The following is a 20886-nucleotide window of genomic DNA, read 5'->3' as shown; positions in this document are numbered from 1 at the left end:
GTACCCATTCGCGATTTAGTACCACTTAGTACTTTTCGAAAATCTTAACCACAGGCACCAACAGTGACATCTATATCAAATTTCAGGATTTCAGCTCCATTCTTTCACCGAATACTATTTAGAAAATTTATTATTGCACATATTCCAAAAACTCCTCCATATCTCAGATACCAACAGAGACCTCAATATCAAATTTAGAGATTTCAACTCTATTTCTTCACCAGTACCAAATGCAGAAACATTAAGTACTTTTCGTACAAATTTAGGACGCATTTCCAAAAAAAATCCATATTTAAATTCCAGATTCCAACAGAGAACTCAATATAAAATTTGAGGATTTCAGAACTATCCCTTCAACCAGTACCCCTTTAGTACTATATAGTACTTTTTGTATAAATATAGGACGCATTTCTATACAACCGCCAAACCTCAAATACATTTGTCCAGGCTACACATGAACAGCGATCTTAATACCGGATTCCAGATTTCAAGCACGATCGTTCAGCCTTGGTATTGGGATAGTGTACAAATTATAGTACCATTTAGTACTTTTCGTACAATTATAGTAAGCATTTTTAAAACCACCGCTATATCTTAATCCTAGACCCAATACAAAATTTAGTACCATTTAGTACAAAATTAGGAGGCATTTCCAATCTCAAACACATATACAATCAGTCATCTAAATATCAAATTTCAGAATTGTATCTCTATTCCTTCAACCAATACCGAACTTAATACCATTTAGTACTTTTCGTACAATTGTAGTACACATTAACGAGACCAGCTCCATATACCCAGGTTAAACATGAACAGCGATCCTAGTACCAAATTTTAACCATTATCTGTTCACCTAATATCCAATTGTACCAAATATATTGTACTATTTAGTACTTTTCGTTGACTTCTGGTACACATTTCCAAAGCCATCACTTTATGACAAACTTACCACCAACAGGGACCTCAATACACAATTTCAAAATTCCAGCTTCATCCGTTCACCCTAGACCGAACTGTTTAAAATGTACTACATTTAGTCCTGTTCGTACACTTGGCTTGGTTATATGGGGCCTATATGAAAACGAGGACCTGCATACGCAATGTTTGTCATAGGTTGTAGCACCCACTGCGAACTTTAAATACGAAATTTGAAACAATTCCGGTCTATAATGTCTCTAGAATCCTCAAAATACCGAATAGTGGGTGGTACCGTTATAGGAAAACGCACTGAACCTATCTACTAGCAAAATATACATGTGTGTAAAAATTTAGCATTCTATTTCAATTCGTTCGAAAGATATCCTGATAACCACAGACAGACGGACATAGCTAAATCAACTTAGAATTTTACTCTGATATAGAATATAAACACTTTGTTGGATCTGATTTGAGTATTTCGAGGAGTTACAGCAGGAATAACGATGTTAATATACCCTCCATGGTAAAAAAATGTTATGCCTTTGTGGGGGGAATATAAAGGAGTGTTCCGCTGCACCCCATCTTCACACCAAATCTTGTTCTGCTCCCTCTATAAATGAGATTTTCTACACTTTTGCCGATACAGGTGTCTTCTATTTCTAATTCCACTTTCAAAACCTTCTGAATTTCTCCTGTAATTATTATTTTTGTTGCACTGTGTAACCTATTCCTTTGAAAAAGTTCTCTCTCCACTATTTTCTTTCATATTTTTATTTAATAAATAATTTTCTCTGTGTCTGAGAATTTCAATTCAATATTCGGTTCTCTGGGACTAAGGATTATTTTTTTCACAAAAAAATTGGTTAAATTCATTTAATGAGCTGGTGGAGATCAAAAGAACAATGAACAAGTTTCACCTAAAAATGGGCCAATATTTCTTCAAGTAGACTATTGATTATTGTCTAGTGTCACTTAAAGTTCACATTTTCTTCGTTCTTTAGCTGGAATCGCTGAATCACCACCGCCTTCCCATCACCAGTTCTCGTCATTCTCATTTAGTGTCGTTGTGTTGCACTACTCGTAGTTAGTTATTGGTAAATTTGTATGTACTTTGTGTTCGAAATTTAAACACATGACATGACATCTGAGGAATAAGTAGTTGGTAGGTAGGTAGGTAGGTAGGTACAGCCAAAGCGAGCAGTGGAACTGTATACAAAAAAAAATAGAAAGAAAGAACGCAAAAATGCAACGGCGTCATAGTCATCAAAACGCCGCCCACTTGCCAGCTCGCAAATACGTTGTTTTTTTGTTAAGCTAAGCATTTTTTGTTGTCGTTCTTGTTTTTTTCATCGTTTTCCTCTTGCTATGAAATCAATTCTGTTGATTTTTTTCTTCTACTAAGTTCCTCCTTCATCACACGTTGTTTTGCATAACAAGCAATGAGTAGATCTTTTAAATACCCCAATACGAATATGCTGGGTAGGTGGGGAAGAGAGTAAAAAAAATCACTTAAGAAAAATTGGTACGAAGTGATTGAGAATTTTTAATATGGAAATACAGAGACCCAATTGCTTCCAAGGTATACAAATAGTTTGATCACCTTAAGGAAGTTGGCTTGATACCTGTGAAAGACATAAGACCGTTTTTAACGTCGCGTTTATATATTAGATTCTCAAGTTTTTTTATTTATTTCAAAACGGTATAACTTTAAGCAGTTTTCGTCACCAGCCCAGCCTTCTTTATTTGCGCCATGGAATTATTATTCTTGGTAACGTTTCTTTTCCTACAAAATTAGACATGCAAAACTTTCCACCATATCCTCGCATGTTCTGTCATTTGTATATTGGGTACGTAACTGATACTTAATCATAAAGTACTGCTTAAAGAATCATAGCCCACAAGAAAATGCATAGAAAAAAAGCCAAAAGAAAAAACAAAAACGAAAAAATGGAAAAAACGCAGAAAAAAGAAAATGGGCTTAATCATCCACTGACATGCATACGAACACCCATTTATCAACGGAAAAATATACCACCACAGAATGTATACAGAACTGTGAAGACGTCCACAGTGGAAAGGAGTTTTAAAGTTGAGAGGAAAGGTCTTCTTTATAGAAGATCTGTAGGGGTCTTCTTCATAGAAGACCTGGAGGTCTTCTTCACAGAAGACTTACAGATTTTCCTCATAAAAGACCTAGAGGTTTTCTTCAAAGAAGACCTTAATGCCTGCTTCATAGAAGTTCTATAGGTGTTCTTCATGGAAGACCCAGAGAGACCTAGAGGTCTTCTTCTTAGAAGACCTGGAGGTCTTCTTCAGAAAAGACCTAGAGGTCTTCTTCAGAAAAGACCTGGAGGTCTTCCTCAGAAAAGACCTGGAGGTCTTCTTCAGAGAAGACCTGGAGGTCTTCTTCAGAGAAGACCTGAAGTGATCTTCTCATAAAAAACCTGAAGAGGCATTCTTTATAGGAGACCTGAAGAGGTCTTCTTCTTAATAGAAGACCTGAAGAGGTCTTCTACTTAATAGAAGACCTGAAGAGATCTTCTTCTTAATAGAAGACCTGAAGAGGTCTTCTTCTTAATAGAAGACCTGAAGAGGTCTTCTTCTTAATAGAAGACCTGAAGAGGTCTTCTTCTTAATAGAAGACCTGAAGAGGTCTTCTTCTTAATAGAAGACCTGAAGAGGTCTTCTTCTTAATAGAAGACCTGAAGAGGTCTTCTTCTTAATAGAAGACCTGAAGAGGTCTTCTTCTTAACAGAAGACCTGAATAGGTCTTCTTCTTAATAGAAGACCTGAAGAGGTCTTCTTCTTAATAGAAGATCTGAAGAGGTCTTCTTCTTAATAGAAGACCTGAAGAGGTCTTCTTCTTAATAGAAGACCTGAAGAGGTCTTCTTCTTAATAGAAGACCTGAAGAGGTCTTCTTCTTAACAGAAGACCTGAATAGGTCTTCTTCTTAATAGAAGACCTGAAGAGGTCTTCTTCTTAATAGAAGACCTGAAGAGGTCTTCTTCTTAATGAAAGACCTGAAGTGGTCTTCTTCTTAATAGAAGACCTGAAGAGGTCTTCTTCTTAATAGAAGACCTGAAGAGGTCTTCTTCTTAATAGAAGACCTGAAGAACGTCTTCTTTGCAGGTCTTCCTATAGGATCTTTTTCGAAGAAGACCTCTATTCCAAGAAGATCTGGAGGTCTCCTGCAGAGAAGACATAACGGTCTTCTTTATAGAAGACTTGAAAGTCTTCTTCACTGAAGACCTGGAGGTCTTCTTCCATGAAGACCTAGAGATTTTACCTTAAGAAGATCTAGGGGTTTTCTACAAAGAAGACCTTGAGGTCTTCTTCATAGAAGACTCGGAGAGACCCAGAGGTCTTCTTCATGGAAAACCTAGGGCTCTTCTTCATAGAAGACCTGCAGGAGGTCTTCTTCATAGAAGACCTGGATGAGGTCTTATTCATAGAAGACCTGGATGAGGTCTTCTTCATGGAAGTCTTAGAGGAGGTCTTCTTCATGGAAGATCTGGAGGTCCTCTTCATAAAAGAACCGGAGAGGTCTTCTTCATAGAAGACCGGAAGAGGTATTTTTCATAGAAGACCGGATAAGGACTTCTTCATAGAAGACCTAAAGAGGTCTTAGTAGATATCCTAATGTCATTATTATAGAAAACCTAGAAGTGCTTCTGTGGAAAACATATTCTGTAAATTTTAATTCCAATGCCAATTCCTCTTTGAGCCACTGTCCCCTTGTTAGAGCAGATAAATGCATTTAATGACAATTCTTGCATTGCGGTACCTGCTGAGTTTATGCGATAAATTAATGTCATTCGTTATAAACACATAGTATTTAATGTGTGTGTATATATAATACTCAAACACACATACACACACACATACAGACATGTGCATTTACCTATAACTCTGCTGGGTTTGGATTCTTTGTTGAAGTAAACGACGTGAGAACGAACGAACCAACAAATGAATGTACTTAGTAATTACAATTGAAATGCAGAACGAACTTTGCTGGCGGACCAGAACACCCCATTCATATATTTTCTTATTTTGAATATTCTTCCACCAATTCCATTTTCAAAAAAAAAAAAAGAAAGAAAGCAAAATATATGCAGAGGAGTTGCGGCGATTTACATTTGTATGTCGATGGGATTATGGGCGTATACACGTGTCATACATACTCGTCCTCGTCTTGGTCTTCCTCTGCTGCTCCTCGATACTTGAAGGAGCGAGCTAGCTGTGCGGATTACCACAACTACTGCTAACGACGACTAATGGTGGAGTACTTTTTTGTTGTTGTGTCGTTTTTTTTTCCTTTTTGCAATGTCATGTTTGGGTGAAGGTTGGACAAACAATAAATTCTTGTTTTTTTTGCAAAATATGCTGGGAAAATATTAATCATAAAATAGATAAATTATAGGTTTTCATGCACTGTATTGAGAATATTGAGTGGAGAGAAGTGTGTGTAGTATCGTATTTTTAAAGAGTATTTAAACAAAGGGTTTCAAGGTTTGGCTTTTTTAAGTATGGCATTTGTGGGAGATGTAAAATTGATTAGGTATTGGCAATTTCAAACAAGTAAATTTTTAAGGAAACGAAATAGGAGTTTGAACGCCGACTTTATGATGCCCTACACCACTTTGCTAATTTAGTAGAGCTCCGCATAACAATTAAAAGTTTTTATGGGAGAATTCAATCATACACGCTATGATTATAATTGCAATTTGAAGTTCAAAGGACTAAATGTGACGAAGCATTTGTATATTTTAAATTCGGAATTGTATTGCCCATTTGGTGCATAATTAATTTGAAATCGGATAAAGATATATATGGAAGCTATATCCAGATCTATACCGATCTCGATAAAATTTGGCAAAGATATTTCTGAGCTGTATTTTATATATTTCCCTGAATATCGTTGTTACGGAGTGCATATTACGGCTGTGGGTAGCAAATATAACAAATCGGATGAACAGTATATATGGGAGCTATAGCTATATCTAAACCGATCTTCACCAAATTTGACATTCTAGCTTCTAGACTCAATTCGGTCGTAAGTGCCAAATTCCATGCAATTTGGACAAATATTAGACGTTTGGTGCACAATAAGACGTAAATCGGACGAAGTTATATATGGGAGCCACATCCAAATCTGAACCGATCTCGATAAAATTTAGCAAGTGTATTATTGAGCTGCATTTGATATATTTCCCCAAATATTGTTGTTACAGAGTGTATATTACGGCTGTGGGTAACAAATATAGCAAATCGGATGAACCGTATATATGGGAGCTATAGCTATATCTGAATCGATTTCGATCAAATTTGGCATACTTATTTTCAGGCCGAATTTGGTTGTATGTGCAAAATTCCATACTATTCGGGCTTATATTACACGTTTGGTGCACAATATAAGGCAAATCGGACGAAGATATATATGGGAGCTTTATCTAAATTTTGACCGATTATCTCCAATTTCAATAGGGTTCGTCCTTGGGCCAAAAAAAAAAAAATGATTTGTGCAAAATTTTCCAATACGGACGGACATGCGAAAATCGAAGCGCTTGCTTGAGGTGATCGGTCTGCGGCTAAATATTTGCGAGCGATAATATTCGGCGTTTATTCTGACGACACGGTCGATTAATACGAGCGGGGCTGTTATGGTGGCCCACACCATCACCATGGCTGACGCTTGAGTTCTGGTGGACAACTGAAGATGCACATTTTCAGCTGACCTCTTTGGCAAGTAAACACGATCATTTTGTTTGTTTATAAACTGCTGGACAACGAATGTTTTCTCATCGCAGAAACCCAAATTCAGCAGTTCCCCACTTTCGGCCAAGCGAAACAACTCTTTATCTCTTTTGAGTCTATTTTCTTTCGGTTGCGGTGTAAGTTCTTGCACTTTTTTTGAATTTCAATGGCTTTAATGAGTCGGGTTCTCGAAATTAACAAAATCCTTTTTATACCCTCCACCTTGGAAAGGAGGGTATATTAACTTTGTCATTCCGTTTGTAACATCCCTAAATATTCGTCTTGGGCCCCATAAAGTATGTATATTCATAATCAGCACAAAATTCTAAGCCGATTTAACGATGTCCGTCTGTTTAAATTACGATAGAGCTCACATTTTTTGACGTAGAGCATCAAAATTTAGCAGAACAATTTGTATTGTGTCTAGGATTGTTGGTACTGAAAATGAGATATATCGGTCTATTATTCGGTATTTTGATGATTTTTGTCCCATTTTTTCATGGAATTGTCAGAAAATTGGTATTTGTTGGTCATAATTGGTTCTAGTTCCGGTGGCGAAACATTTTATGTATAGGTCCACGCTTCGGTATAGCCCCCATATAAAGGTAGCTCCCGATATTCGGTATTTTAATGATTTTTGCCACATTTTAACACGAATTTTGTCTCAAAATTGATATTTGTTGGTCAAAATAGGTTCTAGCTCCGGTGGCGAAACATTGCATGTATAGGTTCACGTTTTTGTATATCCCTATATAGCGGTACCTCCCGATATTCGGTATTTTAATGATTTTTGCCACATTTTCCCACGAATATGTCTAAAAACTGGTATTTGTGGGTCATAATTGGTTCTAATGTTTCCATTACCCTAAGTTGGAGGATATTAAAAGTTGGGCCCGGGCCGTTAAGAGATGGGAACTTTTGGTAAAAATATTGGGGTGTGTGCAAAACCTGAAGGCAATTGGACTCTCATTTCACATTTTCTAAGAGTTATAATTTTTCCCGGAGGTACCAGAAGCAGTGGTTCGATATATTCCGTCCTATATTGTCAATTTTCGCACCTGACCAAGCACTGGTAGAAATATAGGGATTTGCAAGATTTTCACAAAATCGAATAATCTCTTGTCCTTCTAAGAGGTAAATTATTTTCTTTGAAAATTTTGAAAATAAGAGGTTGGGAGGTTCCAGAAGGTGTGTATCGATATTGCCCATCTCCGAAGTCGATGTAAGTTTTAAAATAATACTACGATGTACCAAATTTGGGCCAAATCGGATACTTCCTTCGAGAGTTATCGTGCGCACCAGACAGCCAGACAGACGGACGAACGGACATCGCTAGATCGACCCCAAATGACCTGAAACGGATTTGGTCCAAAGAGACCTAGGGTCCAAAACCATTATTTCAATGAGGCTCGTATTGGCAGTATCATATGATATATATACCCTCTGTAGCCATGTGGCTGAGGGTATAAAAATCAATGAGGTTAGGAAAATTTTCTAAAATTAATTTCACTTGAAGCGGCGCCCAATGGGGAAAATCGATTTACTTATTCGTCCCCTGATGTCATTAAAATTTATTTTTCTGTTTTTTTATTATTTTATTCCGATATTTTGATAACCTTGGGCAATTACCTTGGTGTTTTTTTTTTTTTTTTTTTTTTTTTTTTTTTTGAAGTAAGAATCGATTTTTCAAAAAAGTAATTTCTCTCTGGGGAGACTGAATTCCAAGACTCTTTTCTATTTCTTCAAAATTATTGAGTTGACCATGTATGGACGCTTTCAATGCAAATTTCGGACATTAACTATGACCATAATTTGCTCACTCAATCATAATTTGCTAATCTTTGAAAATGTGTGTCCGGTCCAGTCAAAAGTCGTTGAAAATAAGAAACGATTTCCAGGAATTTGGTTATTTTTCGTAATTTTCCAAAGAATTGTGAATACTTCATCTTATTGAAATTTGACTTTCATTATCATTGTTTATTCTCATATATTAAAGCTGAAGAGATTAGACCTTAAATTGAGATCAATCGAAGTGGCACCCAATGCGGTGTCGGTCGTTAGTTGATCGATCACCCCAAGGTTTCCTAATCGGTTTCCAATAGGTTTGCCTATACAAATAAGGTTTTGATAATCATGGTTTATTCTCATGTGTTAAAATTTGAAATATTAGTTAAAAAGCTCCTAAAAATTAGTATCAAGCAATAAGAGGCGCCCAACGGAGAAAATCTAATTCTTGCTTTTCCGAAAAAAATAAAAATTTAAATTTAATTTTTTTTGAAAAATGTTATTAACTTAAGTGGCGCTCAACGAGAAACTAAAATTATTATTATCCTGAATGAATTTTTTTCAGTGAAAATGCGTCCATTTTTAACGCATATTCTCTGCATTTTTTGGAAATTGGGTGTTCAGCAGTAAACCCCCGGCTTTTTGCTTTGTTTGCTGATTTTCGTTTTTACCTACTTTCATACCTCTCGATATTCAGTATTTTGATTATTTTAGAGACATTATTAGACGGAATTGTTTCACATTTTGTATTTGAAGTTCGTAATGGATATTACAGCCTAAGACAGAAAATTGTTTGTGCGGGTCCACGTCTTCGTATAGCCCCCCTACAACGATACCTCCCAATATTCGGTAATTTGATGATCATTATTCCCCGGAGTAGTTTCAAATTACGTATTTAGAGTTCGTAATGGGAACACAGTCTGTGACAGAAAATTGTCTATGCAGGTCCAGGTCTCCTATATAACGGTACCTCCCTATATACGGTATTTTGATGATTTTAGCTACATTATACACTGTTTATTTCAAGTTTCGAATTTGAATACGGTAATGGCTTAAAACAAACAATGCCTATGTATGTCGTATAGACCCCAATATAACGGCTATATTCGGTATTTTTAAGATTTGAACAGAATTTTTAACCGATTTTATTTTTTGAAAATTTCCAAATTCGTTTCAAAGTTCGACCCGGCCGAACTTACTGCTTTTTCAGTTGTTTTGCTCAAACTAATCAAAAAACGCTCGCTTAATTAGCTCAAACTATTGAAGTTTAAAATCTCATTTGCAGTTGGAACTGCCGCAAGTATTAAGCAAAGAATCCAAACAAAATCTAATGACATATCCATGGGTATTGAAATAAATAAACAGAACATGATTCGATTGAAAATAAATTCCAGAAAAAAAACGTCACATCATGACCCCTTCATTCATTCATCCACTCGCTGAAGCCAATTTATGGGATATGGCTTCGTTGTTTTAAAGCTCATAATCTCATTCAGCCCCCGGCCTCACACCCACCCATCTCGTCCCATTTGACATTTTTCAACTAATTTCCCTTTTATTGGTAATTAAAACAATTCATTTGGCTATATGGCGATGCGTCGAATGCATGCTGATAATTACCTTGTTGTCGTTGTTGTTATTGTATTTATTTGCTTTTGAATTTTGACTTAGTATTTCTGTGTAACTTCTAATGTATGCGTAACTGAAAACTGTATATTTTTGAGATTTGTTTATCTCCTCTCCCCTTCCCTCGCCAAACAAATACAAACACACACATCCCTTCCACCACCCCCGTAGGCAGTAATTCACCCCTTCATATGTTGTGAGCTTACATGTGTGCAAAAATATTGTCCAGCTAATTTCGTTGTATTACTAACATACTTTGTGTTGTGTGTGTGTGTGTGCGTGCGTGTTGGAACCATCATCGTACGTATGTTTCAACATCACTCTACACGTCTCTGACTGAATGCTGGACGGGCGTTCTTCACTGCCAACCACCAAACCATATCTCACATTGACAAATACTCGAACCAACCATCTCTATTTAAACATCGCTCCGTTGCGTTGCGTTCCGTTGCTATGCCTTGCATTGAATTGAATTTTGGCGTTTGCATGACGCCAAATGATACTCGCTCGCTCGCTGTATGGTGGCGTTTGCTCTCTGTTTGCCACCATTTCTAAAAACTACCACAACAACCACTACCTACTAATACTTCTACCACCACCACTACCACCACCTAACCAAACATTTTTGTCTATGTGTGCGTTTTCGTGCAAATATGGCGCCATCTGTAGTCAAGAACAGTAGCAATAGCAATAGAAAGGATGCAAATACTACCAATAAATTTATAACTGTACAAAAAACCAATCAAAGATATGTCGTTGAAACTATAACCATGACTACTACCACTACAGTGACCGAACGGCGTATTGTACGCGAAGCTAGCGAAGATCTGGCAATACCGACGTCAGCAGCCGGTTTAGATGATGATGACGATGAGGATCTTGTGCCACCAGCATTGCCAGCCAAGCCGGCAACAATGCAAAGTGGTGGTGGCCTCAGCAACGATAACAGTGCGGACAATAGTGAAAAACCTCCACCAATACCACCCAAGGAATCATCGCCGACCACACAGATAAGCGGCATCCTCAAGGGTGGCAAACTATGGAAACAGGATTCAATATCACAGGTAAGTTGAAGTTTTCAAATTTTGTTTAAGGAATATTTATATATCGTTCTGCTAGGAATAGTTGGCGCCCAAAGTGGGTGGCATATCAAGCATCAATTTAATATTTTGTAAAAGGAACATTTTTATATAAAACACATAGGTTGGGAATAGTTGGCGCGCAAATTGGTGCGATATCAATATTTTGTTTATGTAAATTTTTTATTGCATAAGCATAGTTAGCTATAAATGGCGCCCAAAGTGAGTCTGGTTATGCCATTAATTCAGACATTAATAACCTCAAATAATGACAATCGGTATTTATTATCCCATGCTTTAGTCAAGTATGTGACTTCAATTATTAAGGGCCAACTGGCGCCCAACATGAGTCTCTATTTAAACAAGGTGGCATAGCTTTCATATGGAAATGATTCCATAACACAAGTTCCCTCCGGTTGCTGGAGTAAGCTCACGGAGGCCAGAGTGTCATTAAAATTTGTAAAATCGAGACTGAGAGGGATAGCACACCGATTTGTTGAGTTTTTATACTCTTTGTACCTAAAACGTGCCAGTTTTAGACCCTGGGTCTCTTTGGACCAAATCCATTTCAGGACATTTGGAGTCGATCTAGCGATGTCCGTCCGTATGTCTGACTGGTTGGTGCTCACGATTACTTTCGAAGGGAGTATCCGATTTGGTACATCGTAATATCACTATGAAACATAGATAGAGTTCGGATATGGGCAATATCGGTCCACTCCTTCTGATACCTGCCCCACAAAAGGTCGATATTTTCAAAAAATATATTTTACTGTATAGGAAGAGATAGGATAATCCGATTCTGCTTTAACTTCGCAAATTTTGCACCATCATGTACCTCCCTCCCAAAAGGATCAACATTTTGAATAATTTCAACCCTCATAAATCGTGATGTAAGAGTTCGACTGTCTTCAAATTACACACATCCCAATATTTTTATTAACCCAAGGGAACCCTAGGGATACAAAACTATTCAAAGGGTTTGTCTTAAATACCGAAGACCCAAGGGATACGTACTCTTCAAAGGTTCTTTTTAAAATACGAGAACTCAAGGGATATGAACTCTTCAAGGGTTATGTCTAAAATACCGAAGACGACAAAGGGATACGAACTCTTCAAGGGTTGCATCTAAAAACACCTTGAGTCCAAGGACTCTTCAAGGGTTATGTTTAAAATACCAAGAACCCAGGAATACGAACTCTTCAAGGGTTGTACCTAAAAAACCGGGAACGCAAAGGATACGAGCTCTTCAAGGGTTGTATCTAAAAATAACGGGAACCCAAGGAATACAAACTCTTCAAAGGTTTTCTCTAAAATACCAAAGACCCAAGGGATATGAGCTCTTCAAGGGTTGTATCTAAAAACACCGGGAACCAAAGGGATACTAACTCTTCAAGGGTTTTGTCTAAAAAGCCGAAGACCCAAGATATACGAACTCTTGAAGCGGTTTGTTTAAAATACCGAAGATTGCAGGGATACGAACTCTTCAAGGTTGGGCCTAAAAACTCCGGGAACCCAAGGAATACAGACTCTTCAAGGTTCTTGTCGTAAATACCGAGAACCCAAGGGATATGAACTCTTCAAAGGGATACGAACTCTTAAAGAGTTGTATCTAAAAACATCGGGAACCCAAGGGATATAAACCCTTCAGGGGTTTTGTCTAAAATACCGAAGACCCAAGGGATACGAACTCTTCAAGGATTTTGTCTAAAATACCGAAAACCCATGGGATATGAACCCTTATAGGGTTGTATCTGAAAAACACCAGGCACCCAAGGGATACCGAAGGCCCAAGGGATAACAACTGTTCAAGGGGTTTGTCTAAATCACTGAGTACCCAAGGGATACCAACTTTTCAAGGGTTATATCTTAAAAACCCCCCGGGAACCAAAGGGATACAAACTCTTCAAGATTTGTCTAAAATACCGAGAGCCCAAGGGATACGAATTCTTCAAGGGTTGTATCTAAAAACATCGGGAGCGCAAAGGATGCGAACTCTTCAAAGGTTTTCTCTAAAATACCAAAGACTCAAGGGATATGAACTCTTCAAGGGTTGTATCTAAAAAACATCGAGAACCCAAGGGATACGGACTTTCTTACCAGAAACCTGGACTGACCTAAAACGTTGTCCACATTTAGCTTGCACTGGTAACAATACTGCAAAACTTTAGGTTATCAAACCCTTTTTTGTGAAGTTTTTGGATGATACATTCCTATAAAATTGAATCCTTAATAGAATAGATGGAGGTTGTACTGATTCTTTGAAAAGTGAAGCCATTCGACTTCGATCTGCATCTTAATATTCGCAAAAAGAATGTGATCGACTAATTGGCGGCCAACGCATTTTCTTCTACATTCTATTTGTCTCTAAACTTACGTAAATAATGTGTGACAAATTGGCTCCCAAGGTGGGATCGTCATCTCATTAAAATTACTTCAGAGAAAGATTGTCAAAAGAAAGCATGTCTTTGGATCTTCAAATTATAAAAATGGCGCCCAACGAGGGGCCATCATCTCTCTAAGTTTTTTTTAAGATTTCAGAGACAGATTGTCAAAAGAAAAAAGTTATTGAATCTTCAGATAATCAATTTGGCGCCCAATTTATGTAAATAATGTGTGAAAAATTGGCACCCAACGTGGATCATAATCTCCTTAAGATTTCTTAAGACTTTAGAGACTGATTGTGAAACGAAAAAATGTTCTTGAATTTTCAAATCTTCGTTAAACATGTGATTGACTAATTGGCGTCCAAAGTTTTTTCTTCCGAATTTTATTTGTCTCTCAACATATCTAAATTATCTGTGCCCAACGTAAGGTCATCATCTCATTCAAATTTAAGACTTAAGAGACGAATTTTCAAAAGAAAAAATGTTTTTGGACTTTCAAATCATCAAAATGGCGCCCAACGTATATCTAGTTACCAAAAAACCTATTCATTAACCTCTTTTAACTTTACCAAGGAAAACATTCTTTCCTACATTTTTCTCATCCGTTTTATCTCTCTTTCTCCCCTCTCTAGTCCGATGACCAAAATAACACAACATCCGAAGATGAAGCCGGTTCAATGTCAAATCACAGTACAAAACGTTCGGTACGTTTCGTAACGGAGGATTTGAATAATAGCTGTGACGAAATCGACGGAGCCTCATCATCGGTCGACGATGTCAATGATAACCAGATCAATGAGCTAATACCGATCAAGAAACACTCGACTTTGTTCAAAAATGCCCTGCGGCCCAATTCGGCAGTGCAACAATTGTTCCCCTCTAGTGTGGTTCATCAAACTCTTACCTCAGAAGCTTTAAGGGCATTCGATGAATCGAAGAGGGCCGGTTCTTTGGTCTCCACACTGCCCGGGGCAGCTGGGGCAGGGGATTCGGATACACTGCGTCGTAGCATGGAAAGGAATATACTGAGACGTTCGTTGATCAAGTAAGTAGGATGGTATCCTGTATTTGTTAGAACCTCTCATTTCGAATTTGATTTCTAGGAAAAAAGCTGTTAAATCGGATATATCTCTGGAGGATCGTATTCGCCAGCTAACCTGTGGCATTGATGAGGACAACGATGAATCCAATATGGATAATGGTGATGATGATCTAAGCAAAAGTGAAGATGGTACCGATTTTTCACATCGCGACAGTCCTGCCGGCGAGGAGAATCCTCAGAAATTCACCGGCAATGGTGGGGCCAATAACAGTGACAAGAGTTTCTCACCCAACTCCTCGGTATCAAGTTCGTCAAGTGGTTCATCGGCCTATAAGAAAATCACAGAGATTTTCAATCGTGACAAGAAGTCGCAGGAGAAGATTATGGAAATGGAAGAGAATCCTATTGTTATAATACCTCAGGTAAATTTTCATATTTTAAAGGTCTCCTGGGAGAATTTTTAACATTTTTGTGTTTTTGGCAGGAATGTCGCTGTCCGGCAGCCCCAGATTTGGGTATGGGCGTCCAAGTGCCTGTAGTACACACACAAATCCATCGTACACCTCCCCGACAAACAGAACCAAAACGTCAATTCCTCTCCACGCTGGCCCCCCTGACAGCCTGTGTGGCTGGCAACAAAGATGACTTGTCGTCATATTACACCCTGGCAGCGGCCCATCACAATCAGGCCGCCCAACATATACATGCCTCCGAGTATAGCCTATCGGCTTTGGTGGCCGGCGATCCCAATGTTACGGGGATGGGCCAGGGGGTGGGAGGTGATGAGGTACGCAAAGTTGCTCCTGATGTCATTGCTGGCACACCGGGTCAAGAGCAGCAGGATGAATTGGCTGCCTTTGCCCAACAGGATGCAAATCGAACGGAGAAGATCAAGAAACGTTATGGCAACGAGACCAGCACAGGCGATGACAACAGCAAGGATGGCAAGAAGAAAGACAAAGATAAGGATAAAGACAAGGATAAGGACAAAGACAATTCGGATGATGATGAGGGCAATGACTACGGCTTCAATAAACGACCCTCGGTGCGTGGCATCAAACCCAAATTCAGTTCGACCAATGAAATTCTACAACAAATGCAAGAACAACTTACCCAACAAATGCCCAGTGTGACCCAGAGTCAAGCGCTGCCGCAACCCATGAAAAGCTATACCTTGCCAAAACAATCCAGTAGCAGTGCCATGAGTAAACAAATCTCCCAACAGCCATCACCCCAGAATGTACCCCATCCCACCATGGTGGCATCGTCCCAGACTCAGCTGTCCCAGCCACAGCAGCTGTGCAGTGCCGTGGTTGGTGGCGGTGTCGCCCCTGGTCCCAATGCCATACAATTACCCGCAAATGCCACAATAGCCCAACAGCAAACCGAACAGCGAACCTGGAGTTTCTACAGTGCCGAAACGGCAGCTGGTGCTGGCGGCGCCGAGCAACGTCTTCCAATCGAAACAGCCGCAGCGGCTGCCATGCAACAGACCTACTACCAAACATTGCCAGCCGGTGCCATGTTCCGTCACACAATGATCCATCAGCAACAGGGGCCCGCCGACGAGGCAATGCTTTATGCCCAAAATTGCCAGGCGATGGCCACGACAATTGAACCGCAACCCCAGCCCCACTATGGACACTATGCCCGCAGTCCAACACGTCGTCCCGAATCGCCACCACCCTTGCGCAACTATCATCAGACCATGGTTCTGATTCCATACAACGCCGAGACGTATTCACAGTTTGCCGCCACGAATATCGATCCTAAAATGGCCCATATGCAACGTCAGAATATTTTGGAATACCAACAGGTAGGCGAGATGACACAAGTAAGGACAAAAATTCAAAATTCCACCTTTTTTCTAAATTTGTTGTAATGTGTTTGTTGGTGTTGGTGTTATTGTAAGTGTTGTAATTGGTGAATATGGTGATTGGCTTTAAATGTTAACAATTGGTTAAGGGGTATTGGTATAAATGTATGTTTAAGTGTAAATAATTTAAAAATAGATCAATCGATTTGAAAATGATGAAGTGACGAAAAATTATTACAATTACGACTTAGTATTTATTTGAAAAGGCGATATCAAAAAAAAATCCCAGAATTTATACGAATGGACCAATAACAAATTATTCAAGAAGTAGAAAAACTCGTCCCCGAAACCAGAAGTTCAACCTCTTACTAGTTCTTTGAGCTTGATTCGTTCGGAACAATAGTCGCTTAGATCTACGGATTTAAGAATAGGGTTTATTATACTTTTGTGACACAATTTTAATAAATCCTATTCTAAAACCGTTGCTCGGAGGGACTATTAGGGGTTAATCCTGGGCCAGGAATACACAACTCATCTAAATAATATCCGACTAACCCATATTAGTACAAAAAATTCAAAATAAATTTCTATTGAAGATTTTGTTATTTTTGAAGGCGAAAAATTAAAAAAAGTTGGAATATTCCCCGATGTGAGTTGCAACAAGTAAAAAACCTCGACTGGGCCGAACTTTGAATACCCTCCACCATTTGGAACGAGTTTGACAATTCTCAAAACAATAAAAATTTTGTTAAAATATTAAAAAAAAAAAATACCGAATGTAGCTGTTATATTAGAGTCTATACGACGACATGGACCTGCATAGGTAACATTTGTCATTAACCATTACAATATTCAAATGAGAACTTTAAAAATCGTTAATAATGAATCTAAAATGATCAAAATACCGAATATCGGGAGGTTTTGGTATGTAAGAGGGCGATGCCAAAACGTGGACCTGCACAGACAATTCTCTGTCTTAGGCTGCAGTATCCGTTACGAACTTCAAATACCAAATTTGAAACAATTATCTAAATACCGAATATCGGGAGGTACCGTTATATGGGGGCTATACCAAAACGTTGACCTACATGACCCATTTTCAATATCAACCTTCTTTATTTCGTTCGGGAGCTAGAGTATATTTTGAATTCTGTTATGATTATTCAAATTGTTGACCCTCTATGGAGTAGTTTCAGAAGGAGTGGACCAATAGTGTCCATTTCGTATCGGACCTGAATAAATATTATTTAAATATTGCGACGTGCCAGGTTTGGACTACAAAGAAAAACGCCATAATTTTTACATTCTTCTTAAATTTTATTGAATGAAAACAAGAAATGTCGGAAATGGCATCAAATTTTAGAAAAACTTGAGATTTGTTCGAATTGGTCACCTTTGGCACGAATTATGGCCTTCAAACAGCGAATGGAACCGTCGCAATCTGCCCAAATGTTGCTCTGCGCTATTTTGGCCCATTCCCGGCGAAGCGCTTGCTTGAGGTGATCGACACTTTGGTATTTTTAGTGCCAACCTTGTTTTCCAAAATACTCCAGACACAATAGTCCGACGGATTGGTATCTAGAGATTTTAGTGGCCATTGTGTGCTAGAAATGAAGCGAAGAACCTCATTATGTAACCATTCTTGGGTGGAACGTACTGAGTCCTGTTAGAATGTCCAAGGTCTGCGGCGAAAATGTGTGCGTTCCCAAGGCTTTAATACACTCTCGGTGGTCAACTCTCTGGTGGCCAACCGAAGGTGCACATTTTCAGCTGACCTCTTTGGCAAATGAAGACGATCATTTTGTTTGTTTACAAACTGCTGAACGGACAACGAATGTTTTCTCATCGGAGAACACCAAATTCGGCAGTTCACCACTTTCGGCCAAGCGAAGCAACTCTTTAGCTCTTTTGAGTCTATTTTCTTTCTGTTGCGGTGTAAGTTCTTGCACTTTTTGGAATTTCAATGGCTTTACCACCCCGAGCTCATTTTTCAATATTTGCCGAATGGAATATTGCAATTAGTTCAGCTCTCGAGCCATTTTTCGGCCACTGCGACGCGGATTTCGATCAAGTCGCTTCTTTACATTTCAAACCATTTCTGCTGATGTTGCTGTTCTCTTCCGTCCTCTTCTCGGACGTCGGGCTACGCTATCAGTGTCACGGTAACGAGCGATGGTACGGGACCCAAAAGATTTATTCACATTTAAATGCTGGAGTGCCCTAACGATAGCCAGCCAAAATAAAGAAATCACTCTTCCATGCTTGAATTCCATCACGAATAACCTTTTTTCTGGAAAATTCCTACCAAAATGCTTTTGTACGTTTGTAAACAATATAATGAGCTAAGCCACTACCATATTAAAATTTGAAAACTTAAAATAAGTGGTAAAATAATGTAGCTAAAATCATCAAAATATCGTATATAGGGAGGTACCGTTATGTCGGAGCTGTGCGAAGACCTGAACCAGCATAGACAATTGTCTCAGGCTGTAGCATCCATTACGAACTTGAAATATGACATCTCAAACAATTTCGGTGGGTATTGTACCTAAACTCGTCAAAATGCCGAATATAGGGAGGTACTGATATATGGGGCCTATACGAACCCTGGACCAGCATACACAATTTTCTGTCACAGACTGTAGTTCCCATTACGAACTCTAGATACATAATTTGAAACTACTCCTGAATAATGTCGCCAAAATGATCAAAATACCGAATATCCGGAGGTACCGTTATATGGGGGCTATACGAAGACGTGGGCCTGCACAGACAATTTTCTGTCACAGTCTGTAGTATCCATTACGAACTTCAAATACCAAATTTGAAACAATTCCGATGAATAATGTCGCTAAAATTATCAAAATACCGAATATCGGGAGGTACCTTTATATGGGGGCTATATGAAAACGTGGACCTACATGGCCCATTTACGAACATAACCTGCCTACTGTAAAAATAAACATGTGTGAAAAATTTTAGACTTCTATCACAATTCGTTCGAAAGATAGCGTGATTACAACAGATGGACAGACAGACATATGGACATGGCTAAATCGACTTAGAATTTTACGCTGATCAAGAATATATAAACTTTATTGGGTCTGAAATGAGTATTTCGATGAGTTACAAGCGGAATGAAAAAGTTAATATACCCTCAATAGTATGGTGGAGGTTATAAAAAAAAGTTCCGCAAGCGAATATTACATATTTCGAATATTACTTCATTTCAAATCGATTGGTCATTGAATTGTAAAATACTATAATATATGGGTTTTTTAACAATCCTGATACGATTGTTTTACCTGTTAATACGTGTAGATCATCGTTGCTTATACATGTCTTTCAACTACTCTCTCTCTTTCCACATCGGTACTCATCTCTTTCTCGTATTTCGCTCTCTCTCTTCCAGGTCACACAACAAACCATACGTGTGCCAATTGGCTATGCCCTACCCGGTATGCAGTTACATGTTGTGGCCGGTCGTGGCCAACATACTACCGCCCAATATGCCACAGCCCCGGTGCAGGGACAACATCGACATCATCATCAGATTTTGACCCAGCAACGTTATCAATTCGCTCAAGATGCCAACAGTATGGCGGGAGGATTCAGTGAACGTGGTGTGCCCGAGGGTGCAGCTGCCGTTTCGCACAGTGATTGTTCGAGCAGTGGCATGGTTTCGCCAACAACGGCTCAACAAATGTCGTCGATGGCCCAGCAGCAGCAGCAACAGGGTCAGCAGCAACAAAATTCCCAAATGCAGCAGCAACAACAAATGAGTTGTCAACAGCAGCAGCAGATGCAGCAACAGCATCAGATGGTGCAGCAGCAACAACAGGCCCAACAACAAAGTCAGGTGCAAAATAATGTTCAGACCGCCGCCGCAGCCGCCACAGCTCAGGGTTCCGTGTATTATGCAATGAATGTATGACCCGCAGTCGATTAGTCCATATCAACGGCGGTAATTGTCGAACGCCGCCAATGTCAACGTGTCGAAATGTCTGCAACATCGGTGCAGCTGAGCACCCGGTAGAGTGAGATTTGCGGAAGTGGAGTCGTTATGGCGGTAAGATAAGCAGAAGTAAGTATTTGCGAGATTTTTGTTTCCATTGACCCAGTGGGACATCTGTCTGTCTGTCTTACACACTACCTACAACCTACAACAACACCTGATTGCTAACAACAAAAACGATGAGCTGCCATTTAAGGAATTTAGTAATGAATGTATGTATGTATGTCTTTTTCAGGACAAATTCTGTATGTATGTAATTTTTGTTTGTAAGTGCATGAATTTAAGAAGTAACAGGGAATTTTTGTTTGAATTGGCTCTCAAAACAAATGGCTGAATGTCGCATGTCAACTCAAATGATGACGAAAATAAAAACATATTTTTTTTTGAAAACCCAAGCGAAATCAAAACTGAAAAAATAATAATAATAACAAATATTGAAAAAATAATTTCCCTAAATGTAGGG

At 38.8% G+C, this 20886-nt stretch overlaps 1 protein-coding gene across 1 annotated transcript in view; it reads left to right on the top strand.

Annotated features, from left to right (window-relative positions):
• Positions 1 to 20486, top strand: part of LOC101891507 (uncharacterized) — a 77053-nt gene extending 56567 nt beyond the window's left edge. The window contains exons 5-9 of the mRNA XM_059120835.1: positions 10874 to 11148; positions 14183 to 14595; positions 14654 to 15014; positions 15077 to 16426; positions 19821 to 20486. Of these exons, the coding sequence (XP_058976818.1) occupies positions 10874 to 11148; positions 14183 to 14595; positions 14654 to 15014; positions 15077 to 16426; positions 19821 to 20342 (2921 nt within the window). The 3' untranslated portion in view covers positions 20343 to 20486. The remainder of the gene's footprint in view (positions 1 to 10873; positions 11149 to 14182; positions 14596 to 14653; positions 15015 to 15076; positions 16427 to 19820) is intronic.
• Positions 20487 to 20886: the final 400 nt, after the last annotated feature.

Source organism: Musca domestica, unplaced genomic scaffold (genome assembly GCF_030504385.1).
Source record: "Musca domestica strain aabys unplaced genomic scaffold, Musca_domestica.polishedcontigs.V.1.1 18, whole genome shotgun sequence".
Taxonomy (NCBI): Eukaryota; Metazoa; Arthropoda; class Insecta; order Diptera; family Muscidae; genus Musca; species Musca domestica.
The sequence above is the reverse complement of the archived record's forward strand: the minus strand, read 5'-3'. Positions and strand labels throughout refer to the sequence as shown.